Source organism: Podarcis gaigeae, assembly GCF_964106915.1.
Source record: "Podarcis gaigeae genome assembly, chromosome: 15".
NCBI classification, from domain to species: Eukaryota; Metazoa; Chordata; class Lepidosauria; order Squamata; family Lacertidae; genus Podarcis; species Podarcis gaigeae.
The window spans coordinates 37,968,580-37,982,133 of record NC_139692.1 but is presented as its reverse complement, the minus strand read 5'-3'; the positions used below and the strand labels follow the sequence as shown (position 1 = coordinate 37,982,133).

The following is a 13,554-nucleotide window of genomic DNA, read 5'->3' as shown; positions in this document are numbered from 1 at the left end:
CATTCCCCACACAGAACTACAATTCCCAGGGTGATTTAACAATCCATCTCTCTTCCCAAGTAATAATGGTATCCTGGGGACTGTAGCTCTGTGAGACGACATGGGGTATCTCATAACTCTCAGCACCCTCAACAAGCTAGAGCTCCCAGGATTCTTTGGGAGAAGCCATAACTGTTGAAAGTGGTATGATACCGCTTTAAATGTGTAGTGCAGATGATGCCACAGAGGGATAAGCTTGCTATGTTCTCTCATTTCCTCAGCTTAGATGCAGACCAAAAGAAGGGAGGAAGGCGGGAAGGCGGAGAGAAAGGTTGGCAACATTCATGCCCAATGCCACCAATCAGTAGGGACTTCCATTGCTTGGCCAATCTAGACAGATTCTGGGAGGCAGTTGGTGAGCAGCTCCCAAGGGAAGGCTGCCTCACACTTTCCTATCAACCAGGACAGCTGTTCTCAAGCAGGCTGCAGCTTGCCTGGAGCTCAGCTGCCAGGAAGTCCAGCACCAAGGAGCAACAGCCTAATTTCACCCACAGCACCCTTTGCAGATCATTGCCAGAGGGCGAAATCTGAAAGAGGTGGGAAGGTGGGGAAGTTACTGATGGGAATTGGCTCTGCTCACACTTCAGCAAAGCTACAGGTGAGAAAAAGTGCCAACAAGAAGTTACTGTAGTCTGCCTCAGGGACATTAATTAAATCCTTTTGGGAGGGGAAAATCTACTCCCTTAACAAGAAAAATCAAGCCCCAGAATTTGACACCAAAGCGCCTTCGCTATTTCCATTCTAAAACTTGCCACCTTTTATGCTGCCTGAGGGAAATGGCACATGGAGACCACACCAGGGCTGTTTGGCTGCTTCCCTATTGAACATCTTCTCATTATGTCTTTGCAAGCTGTCAGGCTATCAGATTTCAAGGGGGGAAAATAAAGAACCCAAACTTTAACTGGATTCAAATGTGAGAAATGTTACACATGGTTACAGTCGGGGAGCAAGAACGGTGGATGCCATACCTGTTCAAGCACTGATAAGCCAATGCCACACAAGACAGATAGCATTGACTGTGCTCGTTCACCAAGGTCAACTGTAGCCCCCAAAACTCCTCAGATGCACTTGGAAAGGACACTTATTTCTAGTCAAGACAGTTAACTGGCAAATGCAAAACATGGGTGCCCTCACTTCAAAATGCTTTCATGCTGAAAATTCCAGGGAGAAGCAAGTGGACAAACAGCAGAGGTGAACAGTCAAGCAGCGATTTGGAAAGAAAGCATTAGTAGTGAACCTGAGGGCCTTGAGGAGGGAAAAGCACAACTACTCTCAATGCAAGAGAGACAAAGGTTTTAACTTTGCATCTATCAAGAGGGCACAGATGCAAATTGGCAGCTCTGTAGACAGGAGCCATTGTTCAAAAATCTCCTGCAAGATGCTTGGCTGACACTCCACTGGTTTTACTCATGCAGTGTTACCCCACCTGCTTACATTTCACAGAAAAGCCTCCAAAGCCCAACGCTGACCATGATCCAGCCCCTAAAACATTAACCCCCCCAGATGTTTCTCAGGATGTGTTTTAGTATCCACAGCCCAGTAAAAGACACATTCCAAGGTCCTACTGTAGCTGAGGAGGACTTCAGACTTCAAGGTCACTCAGTACTCCCCACCTGAATCGTCCACAGAGTTATAAAACCTTACTTATCTATCCACAGTCCAATGTCTTTGCCAGTTGTGTGAAACCAACTGTAGAGGACATCCACGTCTTATTTAACCAGCCTACTATAATGCTGGGCCCTTTTGTATGGGCTCAGAAACTGGGATTAAATCATGTATGCATAACGGAGGCCATCACAGACCAATTGCAGTACAAATGTGTAGTGGAACTTCAGCTCACCATATAGAAAAACCACGGCAACAGAGAGAACTAGACCTCTCTAAAATTCCTCTCAATGGGCATTTGCTTTCATCTGCAAAAACACAAAACCAAAGACCTACCTTGCTTCTTTTCAATGCCTTTGTGTGCACTAACATTCAACATTTGGTGACACATTTGCCAATGGGAAACGGACAGGCTACAGCCTCCATTTCAAGCAAGCTTCCATGTATTTCCAGAAAGGGGATACAAGTGAAAAAGTCCCCAGTGTACATGAGGTCTAGCGGTACAATGAAGATTTGTCTTAAACAGCTTCCCCTTTTTCCACTAGGCTACTAGTGAGGACGATAAAGTTTTCAGGTGGTGACAACCAGTAGCAGAAAACAGTGTGTGCAAACTCTCACCGCTACATGAAGATTTTGTAGGCAGCTCATCCCTGCTATGAGTATGAATTTTCCCTGCTCAAATTGTCAGTTCAAGGCTTTCATAGCTTCCATGATTTGTTTTTGTTTTTTTTAATCCACATTCTCATGTGGATACAGGATACAGAAGCCACAGCAATGTAGTTTACAACTCAATCTCTCACCCTTTACCAGGGATCAAATGTGTCAGGGACTAGAGAGAGGTTTCACGTGCAAACGTTTAGAACACTTTTGGCTGTGGTTTCTTCCACATCAGGTAGAGTTGTAGTGGTAACCACGTAACCTAAGCAACTGTTCTGTCACTTTTCATACTTGTCCAGAAACCCAAAGCAAAGCCTGAAAAGGGAACTTATCAAATATGACACAATGGATTCAAGCTATAAGAAAGGAGATTCCAACTAAACATCAGAAAGAACATTCTGACAGGGAGAGCTGTTTGACAGTTGAATGGTCTCCCTTGGGAGGTGGTGGATTCTCGAGGTTTCTAAGCAGGGGCTGGATGGCCATCTGTCATGCATGCTGAGTTGAGATTCCTGCACTGCAGGTGGCTGGACTAAATGATCCACAGGGTCCCTTCCAATTCTATGATTTTATAACTTCAAAAACCTCTTGAAACACCTGACGCCAACTATTATCACTGCGAAATCTTGGTCACTGGGAGAGAAAGATTCACAACTTCACAGCTAGATTGGTGCTTCTCCAACTGAGGGGAACTCTTGTTGTTTGGGGAATTAAACTATCCTTTGGCCCAGAAAGCCATTCACAACACACTCCTCATTTAAACACAAAATATCCAACCAATGTGAAAAAGTAGCATCAGACCTGGGGATTGTTTCCCCAACTTACCTCTATGTCTGTTGGTAGTCTTGTCAAACATAAGCATGGCATCCTCTACCTGCAAGACACAACAAGAAGTTTGGTTTAAAGGTCTTCAAAAAAAGTGCTTAAAGTTATACCAGAAATCAGCTGATGGTCCCCAAAGCCACTTTTCCTTTGCATGACATCAGAAAAATATAAATATTTGCATACATGCATACAATTGATTACAAAAAGAAAAGAGAGCATTTATAGATGAGGACATAAGAAAGGAGTGCATAGTATTAAATCTTAATGTAGATAATACCAAATCCATTGTTATTATTAGCATACCTATGCATGGTTTAACTTCAAAAGGGGCAACAGTTGTATCTGCAGTAATTGACTTTTGATAAAAACTTTTGCATATTGTCCTACAAATATATGAATGTGCATTTTCAGTGTTTTAGTACACTGGTATCTGAGATTCAAGGCAACAGCAGCAGAGGTGCATCCAAAAGAAGTGCATCCCAAGAGGTCCAGCATCACCATGGGTTTTCCCATTGGCCCCAGACAGTTCCTGTATCGTGGGTTATGTTGGATCCAACCCTGTGACAGCTTTATGAGTGGGATCCAAGTAGAGTTCCAATTTTAAAAGAAGGCTACTGCTGAACAGGGGCCTGTATCCAACCTGCTCTGTCTGCTAATGCATGAGCCCTTGCACTTGCAAATGGCAGGCTGCACAAGAAAGGACTCCAACACAACAGGTGTGCTAGCGGAAGCTTGTTGTATAACAGCTGGTATTGTTGTTGTTGTTGTTACTACACAATAACGTGTAGACACCCAAAAAAAGGTAACAGAGGAAAAAGTAGTGCAACAGCTTATTCTAGTTGTACAATACATTGTGCCACAATCTTTGTAATGCTACTTGTGTTTTCCCTTGTGCAACAACATTCTGCCAGCGCAACAAATAAGTGACTTTAACTTAAAGGTAGACAGACATTGGATACAACTCAAGATAGCTCCCTGCCAGCTCACCTCACCAACAGTCCCTACCTTCAGGGGAGCTGCGGGGAAGCAAATAAGTACAACCATTAGGAACTTAATCCCCCCCCCAAAAAAAAACGGTAATAAAACTGATACCATACACAGTATTGCCCAGCTCAAAAGCCTATTTGTCCAAAAAACCCCTCCTGAAATTGAAGCCCCCCCCCACTTCTCTGACCCCCTCACCAATCTACCACAGCAGCTGGGGGAACATAAGAGACACACCCACAGACTCAGCTGAAAATATAAAGCCCTGACCTTCCTTGGGGAAAGCCACTGAACCTTCAGAGGTTCCAACAGGGTGTCCAAGGCAGAAACCTGATCAGCCACAAAGGTATTCAAAAGCCCTTTTGAAAAGCCACAGGAGATTGTGGGGAAGGGGGAGCGGGAGGCTACATTTGCATTGGTTCTGGCATTTCCACTTCAGAGAAGAGAAGGGTCTTGACTGACTAAATGTATCCAAGTGTGACAAAAAATGGCTTTCAAGTTCTGTCATTATTTGCATGATTTATTCCACCTACCTTTAATCTGCACAGCCACACCTAGGTTCAACACTCTTTCTGAAAGTACTGCTTTCAGAAAGATAAAACAGTACTCTGAATTATTTTCAACCACATCACTCATTCCCACTATCACCACGTACTGTCCCTGTAGAGTTTTCAGGACGTTTCACTGGCATAATACTGTGCCCTTAAAAGAAATGTCCAAAAGAATTTGTCTGGAAGTGAAGCAAGTCAAAATAATAGTCTTAACCAAATGGAGATTTAATAAGGAATCTGATTTAAAAAACAAACAAACCAGGATGGCAATAAATAAAAGCCGCTTGAATGGATGTCATGCTTTATTTAGCTTTGTAGATCAGCAACAACTTTGTTTGATCATCAACAGTGCTTGAAAGGCTCAGAAAGTTGTGAACTATGGGTCTACAAAACATTTTATCATCTGCATTTAAAGGAGATGCAATTCTTAAAAATTATTGGTCGGGAGAGATCCTTTCCTGCCCCTCATTGTGTATAAAGGTACTCTTTGACTCACTGTTGTAAAAGGAAGGATAGTACAGTGGTACCTTGGGTTAAGTACTTAATTTGTTCCGGAGGTCTGTTCTTAACCTGAAACTGTTCTTAACCTGAAGCACCACTTTAGCTAATGGGGCCTCCCGCTATTGTTGCGCTGCTGCTGCACGATTTCTGTTCTTATCCTGAAGCAAAGTTCTTAACCCAAGGTACTATTTTTGAGTTAGTGGAGTCTGTAACCTGAAGCGTATGTAACCTGAGGTACCACTGTATGTAGTATCAGCACCATCCACTAACGAACTGAACTACTCAGGCTGCCTGTACCATTTAATGGTGCTGACAACACCAAGGCTGCAGGTTTGATTCCCGCACGGGACAGCTGCATATTCCTGCATTGCCAAGGGTTAGATTAGATGATCCTCAGGGTCCCTTCCAACTCTACAATTCTATAGTTCTATATAGCTTTATCACCTGCAGCAGGACTCTGCCACTTCATTCTGCTAAAATGGACTGTGTGTTTCGGGAAGGAGGAGCCAGAGTCGGGCAGCCTCATCTCCCGCTGGCCCTGATGGCAGATGGGTTCAGCCCCCTGGCCCCTACCCCGGGTCACTTTATAGAATCATTAACTGATTTGAACCGGATCCAACTCATCGTGATGGCGAAAAGTTTCCGTGAGTTCCCAGGAGGCAGACACTCTGAAGTCCCTTTGTTCACAGAGTTGCTTTAAGCTACTTTTGTCGCTAGGGTAACAAACAGCAAGGAACTCAGTCGACAAGGGAGCTGCTCTTTGTCTAAGGGGAGAGCACCACACACGGTGACGCAGTCATCTCCGCATTAGCTGTAACCTAGGTGACGGTGCTACAAGCCAGTTGGTACATGAATTCCCCCCTCACCAAACTTCAGCCTACCCGAGCAACAGGTTCATAAAAGTATTACACATGCATTTGCAAGAGCAAGTTTGGGTGCAGGGAATTGTCCAATGCCTTCATTACTAACATATTCCTCACTCTCTACTGGAAAATTCATTCATCTAATTTTACTTGATGGACTTACGCCAGAGGTTGTTGTTGTTGTTGAATTCCAATTGGTTAACAATGGCAACAATAAAAAGGCTCTCCCCCCCTACCGAACCATAAATTAGATTCCTAATACCTCAGATATTGATTTGTAACTGTATATGCAGGACATCCCAATGTATGGATTGTGGGGTGCAGTAAGCATTTTTTTAAAAAAATGTATCCCACCATACAGTTCATATGGTTCCCCTCTCCTGTTTTATATTCACAACAACCTTGTAAAGTACGGAGAAGTATACGTTTATGGCTGAATAAGGATCCAAGCCCAGTTCTCTCTGGTTCTAGTGTGACATCGCAACTACTTTACCACACTGTTCCATTAAAACGCTGTCATGCATAACACCATCGTGCCTTGCCATTCTTGGAAGACTGATACATGAACAATCTTGCCATGGGGAGTGGAATCGGCCCTGCCACCTACTGGCTCCTTCAGAGCTATGACCTGCTTTAGAGGGAAAATTTTCGTTCTTTCCCTACTGTAACACTTTTATCACTCTGTGGTGAACACTATCCCTTGTATGACCGGGGTGGCGTGGTGCCTGGACTCCCATGGGATGCCCAGTGTGCAGTGCACAGCTACAAAATGCTCAAATATGCCAGGATGATGAGATGAAAGTTTGGGCATTCATACTGAGGAGCAAACGACAGGGTTATGACATTTCTGATTAACTCAGACTGATGACGGTGGGAAAATAAACAAGAATTTTGGATTAGGCTCTGAAAACTGCCCAGTAAAAAGGAAGGGGGGAAAGGTTTCAGCAGAGACAAAAAGAGACAGACAAAGCTGGGATGTTATAATACTGGGTGGAGCTGGACGAAGTTCTCCCAAGCACCGCTTTTTGTTTGTACCTATCAGTGGGTGATACCCCTGGATGTTTTAAAGCCAGGATGCCCTTTCAAGCCAAGCCTAATTGGTTATCCTTTTTGTTGTGCTTCCTAAGGTCAGAACATTTTATCTCTGCCTCAGCCCTTTCTAAGTTTGCCCCACCCCACGTGATATTTTTTTTGTAGGGCACCCATTGTCACAGAAGAATAGCCTCTTTCCTCAGCAGCCAAGTGACACAATGGCACTACTCAATACCCCCTGAACAGATAAAGTGCAGCAAGGAAAGAGAAATTCTATCAACGCCTCTACAAAATAAAACATGTAAGTTGACAGGAAAGGGGGGAGTTTAGGGGTCAATATGAATAAGGCTGAGTTATTAGAAGAAAAAAAACTTTTTAAAACACACACACACAGAGAGAGAGAGAGAGAGAGAGAGAGAGAGAGAGAGAATGAATATCATATCATTGCCAGGTAAAGGGGCTGAGAGTTAGAATGCGGTTATTCATTCAGTCAGTCCCATTAATGCCCCTGAAATCTAAGCACAACAGCCTGAAGAGAAACCAGTAGGCATCTGAATATGCAAAAGCTAAAAAGAATTGACTTTCTCACGGGTGTCTGTTCCATCAAGACACAAGCTTCTTGTGCCTTCCCATCAAGGGAGGAAAAAGAAGTCAAGGTACCTGGCATGAAAACCAGAGGTTAAGCAAACTGATCTCTCTCATTCCCCCCGCCATATTGGCCCATGAAGCCCTAATGAAACTCTAGCAAGATTTGGAAGCAGTTTGCAAAATATAGTCCAGGAGTTAATCCCATTTGTCTTGGTTTTGATTCATTACAAGGAGTGTGTAACCAAGAAGAGTGCATGTATGCACACACGCCTTTAAAGAGAGATGTGAAATAAATGAAGCATCTTTTTTATTTATAGAAGTATTTATATACATTCCTCTTACAAAACATCAATCTTGTCCAGTACCCTGCCTCCCACAACAGCCACCATTTCCCTCCAGGAAGCCCACACAAAAGGAAAGGACAGTGGCACCTCTGGTTACGAACACTTCTGGTTACAAACGCTTCAAGTTACGAGCTCCGCTAACCTGAAGTAGCTGCTCCTGGTTGCGAACTTTGCCCCAGGATGTGAACGGAAATTGTGCACCGGAGGCACGTGCACAGCGGGAGGCCCCGTTAGCGAAAGTGCGCCTCAGGATAAGAACAGTTTCAGCTTAAGAACGGACCTCCTGAACAAATTAAGTTCGTAACCAGAGGTATCACTGTAATGGTATTCAGTGGCATGCTGTCTCTGCCTCTAAACATGAAGTACTGGAGTCAGAACTCAAGTCGCTGCAGTTTTCACATTTTCAAAAAGAAACTGGCCATTGCCTTTCTCTCAGTAACCTTTGGTTCAATTGTGTGTGTTTGTCTGTTTTATTAAGGCTGGTCAAACCTAATGTCTTTTTTTACTCCATGTTAAGGCTGTTACAAACTTCAGATGTGTAGGAAGATTAAGGTCCATCAAACACATCCCCTCCCCACCCCTTTCTGTCCCGTCCCCCTGCCATAGCCTGATGAAGAGTTTTGACACTTTCTTTATGGATCAGCTTCCTTGTGCCTTTTTCGCTTGTCCCAAATAAAGGCACTCTCTTGTTACTCTGTGATTATGTCTCCCAACATGGCTACCTGCAGTTTTTGCCAAGCAAGGAGAAGTCATGGGGGCTCCTGAGGGATGGCCCAGATGTTCTACAGGCAGGTCTCTCCACCCCAGCTCTTGAGCACTACAAAGAAGCTTTTCCGCTGAACAAAATAAAAGCATTTACCAGTGCAAAATGTTCCTTTGTAAAAGGCAAAGCACAACCACAAAAAAACAGTTATCCCCACATGGCTCGATATGGCAGCTCGCAAGAGCTGATTAATCCAAACTAATTAAGAGCATCAAATATCAGGGCATTACTAAATGCTCTCAAAAGTCTCAGCAGTTCGAAACTGTGGTGAGGGTAGACAGAAAAGTAGCATTTGCTGCAAAATTAAAAACAACAACAAACTTAAGAGTTAATAAATATGTCCCATTTCCTCTCTCTGATCAAACAAATATAATTTACTCTCTGACAAAGTTCAAGTAATGGGCTTTGCTTTATTTAATGTTTACTTCCTAAGGCAGTTTTTAAAAAGAAAGGGGGGTGCTACACTGTCTTTAATCAGTACTGCTCAGGGAGAAAACAGGGATTTTATACTACTGGGGAATTCCTGCTCTTGAGTAAGTCAAGCAGGGTGTCACTATCCTTTGGGATACCACTTCTATGAGCTACAAGGCAGAGCCCAGTGACTGAGTAACTCCTCCTTATGACAGGCCCTTCCACAATTTCTCCTGCCAAGAAGCAGAGCATCAGTCAGGCTCCCTAAAAGCCTGCTAGTCTTGGGTCGAAAGCGATTTTAAAAACAACCCTTTAAAAAAAGTTAAGTTGACATCTTTCAACCCCTCTCCCATGTATTCAGATGTGCCCTTCACTAAACTAGGGAGAGCAATTGTCATTGCAGGAGTTTCCAAAGCACCAGCCCAACTGCTAAGAACCTCAATTCCCCACAGGAAGTGTCCGGTGGGAAGGATCCTCATTACTTTTATATGCTTATACGACTTATTATGGTTTTTAATGTGTTTCTGGTGTTACTACAGTGGAAGGATTTGTGCTCTGAAAGGGAGGGTATAAAAAAAAACTGTAATAAATAACTACTTGCAATGCTACTCAATATTAATAATTTTTGTCTGGTATAGAGAGAGCTCTTTCAGTTTACTAACTGGGAACAAAGAAATGATGTGGGGACATTGCCCAAGACTCTCCACAGGAACCCACAGCTAGAGGTGTGATTTGAGCAATTTCCCAGCCCCTGTTTTAATGCTATAAACCAGGCATGGGGAACCTGTGGCTCTCAATAAGTTGTTGGATTACATCTCACCTTGCCTGTTAACTACTGGCCATGCTGACGGTGGCTTACAGGAGGGTAACAGGGTCACCATCCCTGCTCTAAAATCTGGCTCACATCAAGCTCCCCAAAACTGCGCAGTTTAGAAATCTGCTACCAACTCCCAATCAAGTCCCATGACAGATAATCTTGCTTCTCTAATGCTGCACTATCATCTGCTACTAAAGCATATACTTTAAATAAGATGCAAGTAAATGCTGTCTCTCTGGTGTAGTCATTTAAAAGGATGCCAATGGCATAAAAGCAGGAGAGCCTAGAGCACTTTGGTGTTTGCTATGTGTCTAAGTACATCAACTGAATTGGAGCAAGCAGACATGACTAGGCCCTTTATGCCCATATCCTGGCCCAGGCAATGCGAGCAGAGAGTTGGGGCGGAGAAATTGTCATTGAGCACCTTCAGCAGGGATGGTTATGGGGGGAAAGGTGGTAGTTTAGTTAATGGACAGAGAGAAAGAGCCGTGATGGGCAATTACTCAAGTAGAGAGACAAGAGCACCATCAGCCACTTATAGCTGGGGAAGAGGGGGAAGCAACAGTTTCTTCTGACAGATGTCATGCAGAAGCAGCATTTGATGTTGGCGCATTGATCTGTGCTCTCCTTGACTAGCAACTGCTGCTCTTAAAACCCCATATTACAACTTGCTGTCACTTGCCACCTCAACAGATGGCTGAATCAGAAAGAACAGTTTCAACTTGATTCTGTAGGCTTTCCCCTCCCTCCAGTTATTTTAGAGCTAATAAGACTTATTGCAGGGGATCCGGATGTCTTAAAGATGTGGTAAAACCAGCCCTGCTGTCCCCAAGTCCTGCCTTCATGGCACCAATTCCCCACCACCACCCCTACATCAATGGATCAAGCAGCTAACTGCATTTTTTATTTTGCAGGTTACATGCAATATTATTCTTTACAGACAGGCCTATAAAGACTTTGTGGAGTGTGTGTATGTGGAAGGCATTTGATGCAAAAGAGAAGGAAGCTAAGGTCCAAGTAACCAAAATTATCTTATGAAATATTTATACAAGTGTTTCATTAGTGAATGGCAGCTACCCAATAGACTTGAATTGTCTAGAATCATGGAAAATTAACTTCTTATTAAGTAAATGGTTATAGAATATTGCCTGCACAATTTTCCTTGTGTCTCCATGAACTCTCTTAATCGTGGTGTATCTATCTCTGCATCTATATGACATCTTTCATTTTAAAAAGACAGCCATGGCATTTCTGCAATAAAATATATCAAAACTGTACTCCAGTTTCTTCCTGGGAACTTTGTTCAACCACTCAACAATGGAAAGGCATATTCAGCTCAGAGAAGGAAGTGGGACCTATTGAGTTTCCAAAAACAAGTTAGGAAAGGATCAACAATGAGAGATTGTGGAATACAGAGTGGATAGCGACCTGTCCTTGCATGAGTATTATTAACTTGAAGAATCTCTAGACTGATCTTTAATCAACATTACCAGGGTGGTTTACAGGAGCGCGCGCACACACACACCAGCGCCAGATCTCATGAAAAATAATAACAATAATAAAATTGACTCTAGACCCACCCTTACAGAATCATCATTTCTAGGTCCTGGAGTGGAAACTATAACAGTAAAGTCAGTATTCAGGTTTGTAGCCCAGGCATGCCCCTGTGCATCTTTGCCCAAGAAGCATCTGCCATTAAGTGTAACATTCACCATTCACTTACACCCCCAATTAATGAATGTTGACCGTGGTGATAATTGTACAGATCTATCTTGGGCTCTGTGGAATCAACGAGTTTATTACTACTGAATCAAGGAGCCTGTCAATAAGCTAATCTTTTCGAATACGTACAGAACAGATAGTGACAGCCGTGAAATAAGGCACCGGGAAAGAAAAAACAACACAAAGCAAACTCTCTGCAGCCTCCATTAAAGCTCAATGCTGAACCATCAGGGTTGCCAGGCTTCATTGCTCTTTGGGCGGGGGACTGCCAAGCAGCTGGAGGAATCTGGCTTGGGTGATCGGTGGGATGAAACTTGCTTACTCTGAAACATGAAGGGGTCCAAGCCTGCAGCTACTCTGCAAGAGGACCAAACTGAGCATACGTCTCCTGAACATGGGAAGATGAAGCTTTGCTGGATGAGCAATGCAGCATTGCTCAGTTTGCTTCTGTCTACTTCAGCAGGAAAATCAAAATTAATATCCATATTGAAACAATGAAAGCTTAAGGTAATTGGAAAGAACAGAAATTCAAAGTTTTCCCTCTAATCCCAATACCATCTTGCTCAAGGCAGGTCAATGAAATGACTGGAGCTTATGTCCACAGGACCATTTCCCAGAATGGATCCTGGTGATTTGCTGAAGGTATCACCTCAATATGTACACTTCTATGCACAACTGCTGATGATGCATGCTGGAAAGGATGTTACACCCAACTCATTTCTCATCAAGCTAATTCTGGCCCAAAAGAACGAGAAGAGTCAGAAGAGGTGATCTCAGGTGTGGCCTTCCAGATGATGCCCATCTTGGGAACTGCTACACCCAACAATTTATTTTCAGGCATGAGTGCCCAAATTAGATGCCCAGAGTAGACAGGTCACCACTCGGTGTGACCTGGGGGCAAATAACTGCCCGACTGTTTTGATTTAAATTGACATATCACCTGATCTTGCCCAGAGAAGATGAACAAAGTCCACTTTATAGGACAGATGTTCAGAACTCCCACCCCCAAATAATCTCCAGCAGCGAGAATAAGACATTTTTTGGCACAGCCCAAAATTACAAAGCAGTTTGCAAGTTTATAACATTCAGAAGAGGATGTGCTTTGCAGACTTAAATATGTTTGTTCCTGATGGCAAACAAGTACTCATCTTGCAGCAGGACACAGTGGGGCAAAGAATATGCATTAGGAACAGCTGACCGGGCCAGAAAAAAGGTTTCCATTTCACCTGTTCTATGATTCGATATTAATTTCAGCATCACTATAAGGAGCTGTTGAAGATCACTTTTGTTTTGACCACTGCTGATTTGCTTAGCTCAGGATTGTTGTTGTTGTTGTTTGTCTTTTAAAAGCTAAGAAGGGATTTAACAGTGTGACCTCCCTCCCCCAATAGTTTGAAAATTTAGACAAAGTCCAAGAACAAGAACGAGATCAAACAACACAGATATATGCTGCATTTAAAATTTGCCCAACCTCACGTGCGAACTTTCCTGCTCTTTCCGTTCTCTCACTCTGGAACCATACTGGGCACTGTTGGCTTAATTCCTCCGATTATTTATACACATTGCACAACTCATACAATATTTTGCTTTCTGAAGCAGAAAAAAACCTCTTAGCTACTCGTAAACTGTCAGGTGCTATTATTTTAAATACCCAAGTGAAACTCTAACAGCCAGCAACTCACTCCTGCAGATTTACTATTTTCCCCTGTATAAATTAAACAAGACAATTGCATGTTGCAAAGCCAGATGGGGGCGGCGCTGGGGTGGGTGGGAGGGAGATAACACACCTTTATATCAAGCATTGCAGTTAGATTACAGTGCAGTTGGACAAAAACAAAGTATTTTAACCTGA

The 13,554-nt window shown here is 43.2% G+C and overlaps 1 protein-coding gene and 1 long non-coding RNA gene across 51 annotated transcripts in view; one reads left to right on the top strand and one right to left on the bottom strand.

Annotated features, from left to right (window-relative positions):
- The window catches only part of MSI2 (musashi RNA binding protein 2), a 450,658-nt gene that overhangs the window by 180,117 nt on the left and 256,987 nt on the right, over nucleotides 1-13,554 (bottom strand). For all 50 annotated transcript variants that reach the window (XM_083714630.1, XM_083714661.1, XM_083714631.1 and 47 more), the window contains one exon: nucleotides 3,127-3,175. In XM_083714630.1, coding sequence (XP_083570756.1) covers nucleotides 3,127-3,175 — 49 coding nt within the window. The remainder of the gene's footprint in view (nucleotides 1-3,126; nucleotides 3,176-13,554) is intronic.
- LOC310832750 overlaps nucleotides 10,684-13,554 on the top strand; it is a 404,622-nt gene continuing 401,751 nt past the window's right edge. The window contains exon 1 of the long non-coding RNA XR_014558405.1: nucleotides 10,684-10,694. This is a non-coding gene — a long non-coding RNA (uncharacterized lncRNA). The remainder of the gene's footprint in view (nucleotides 10,695-13,554) is intronic.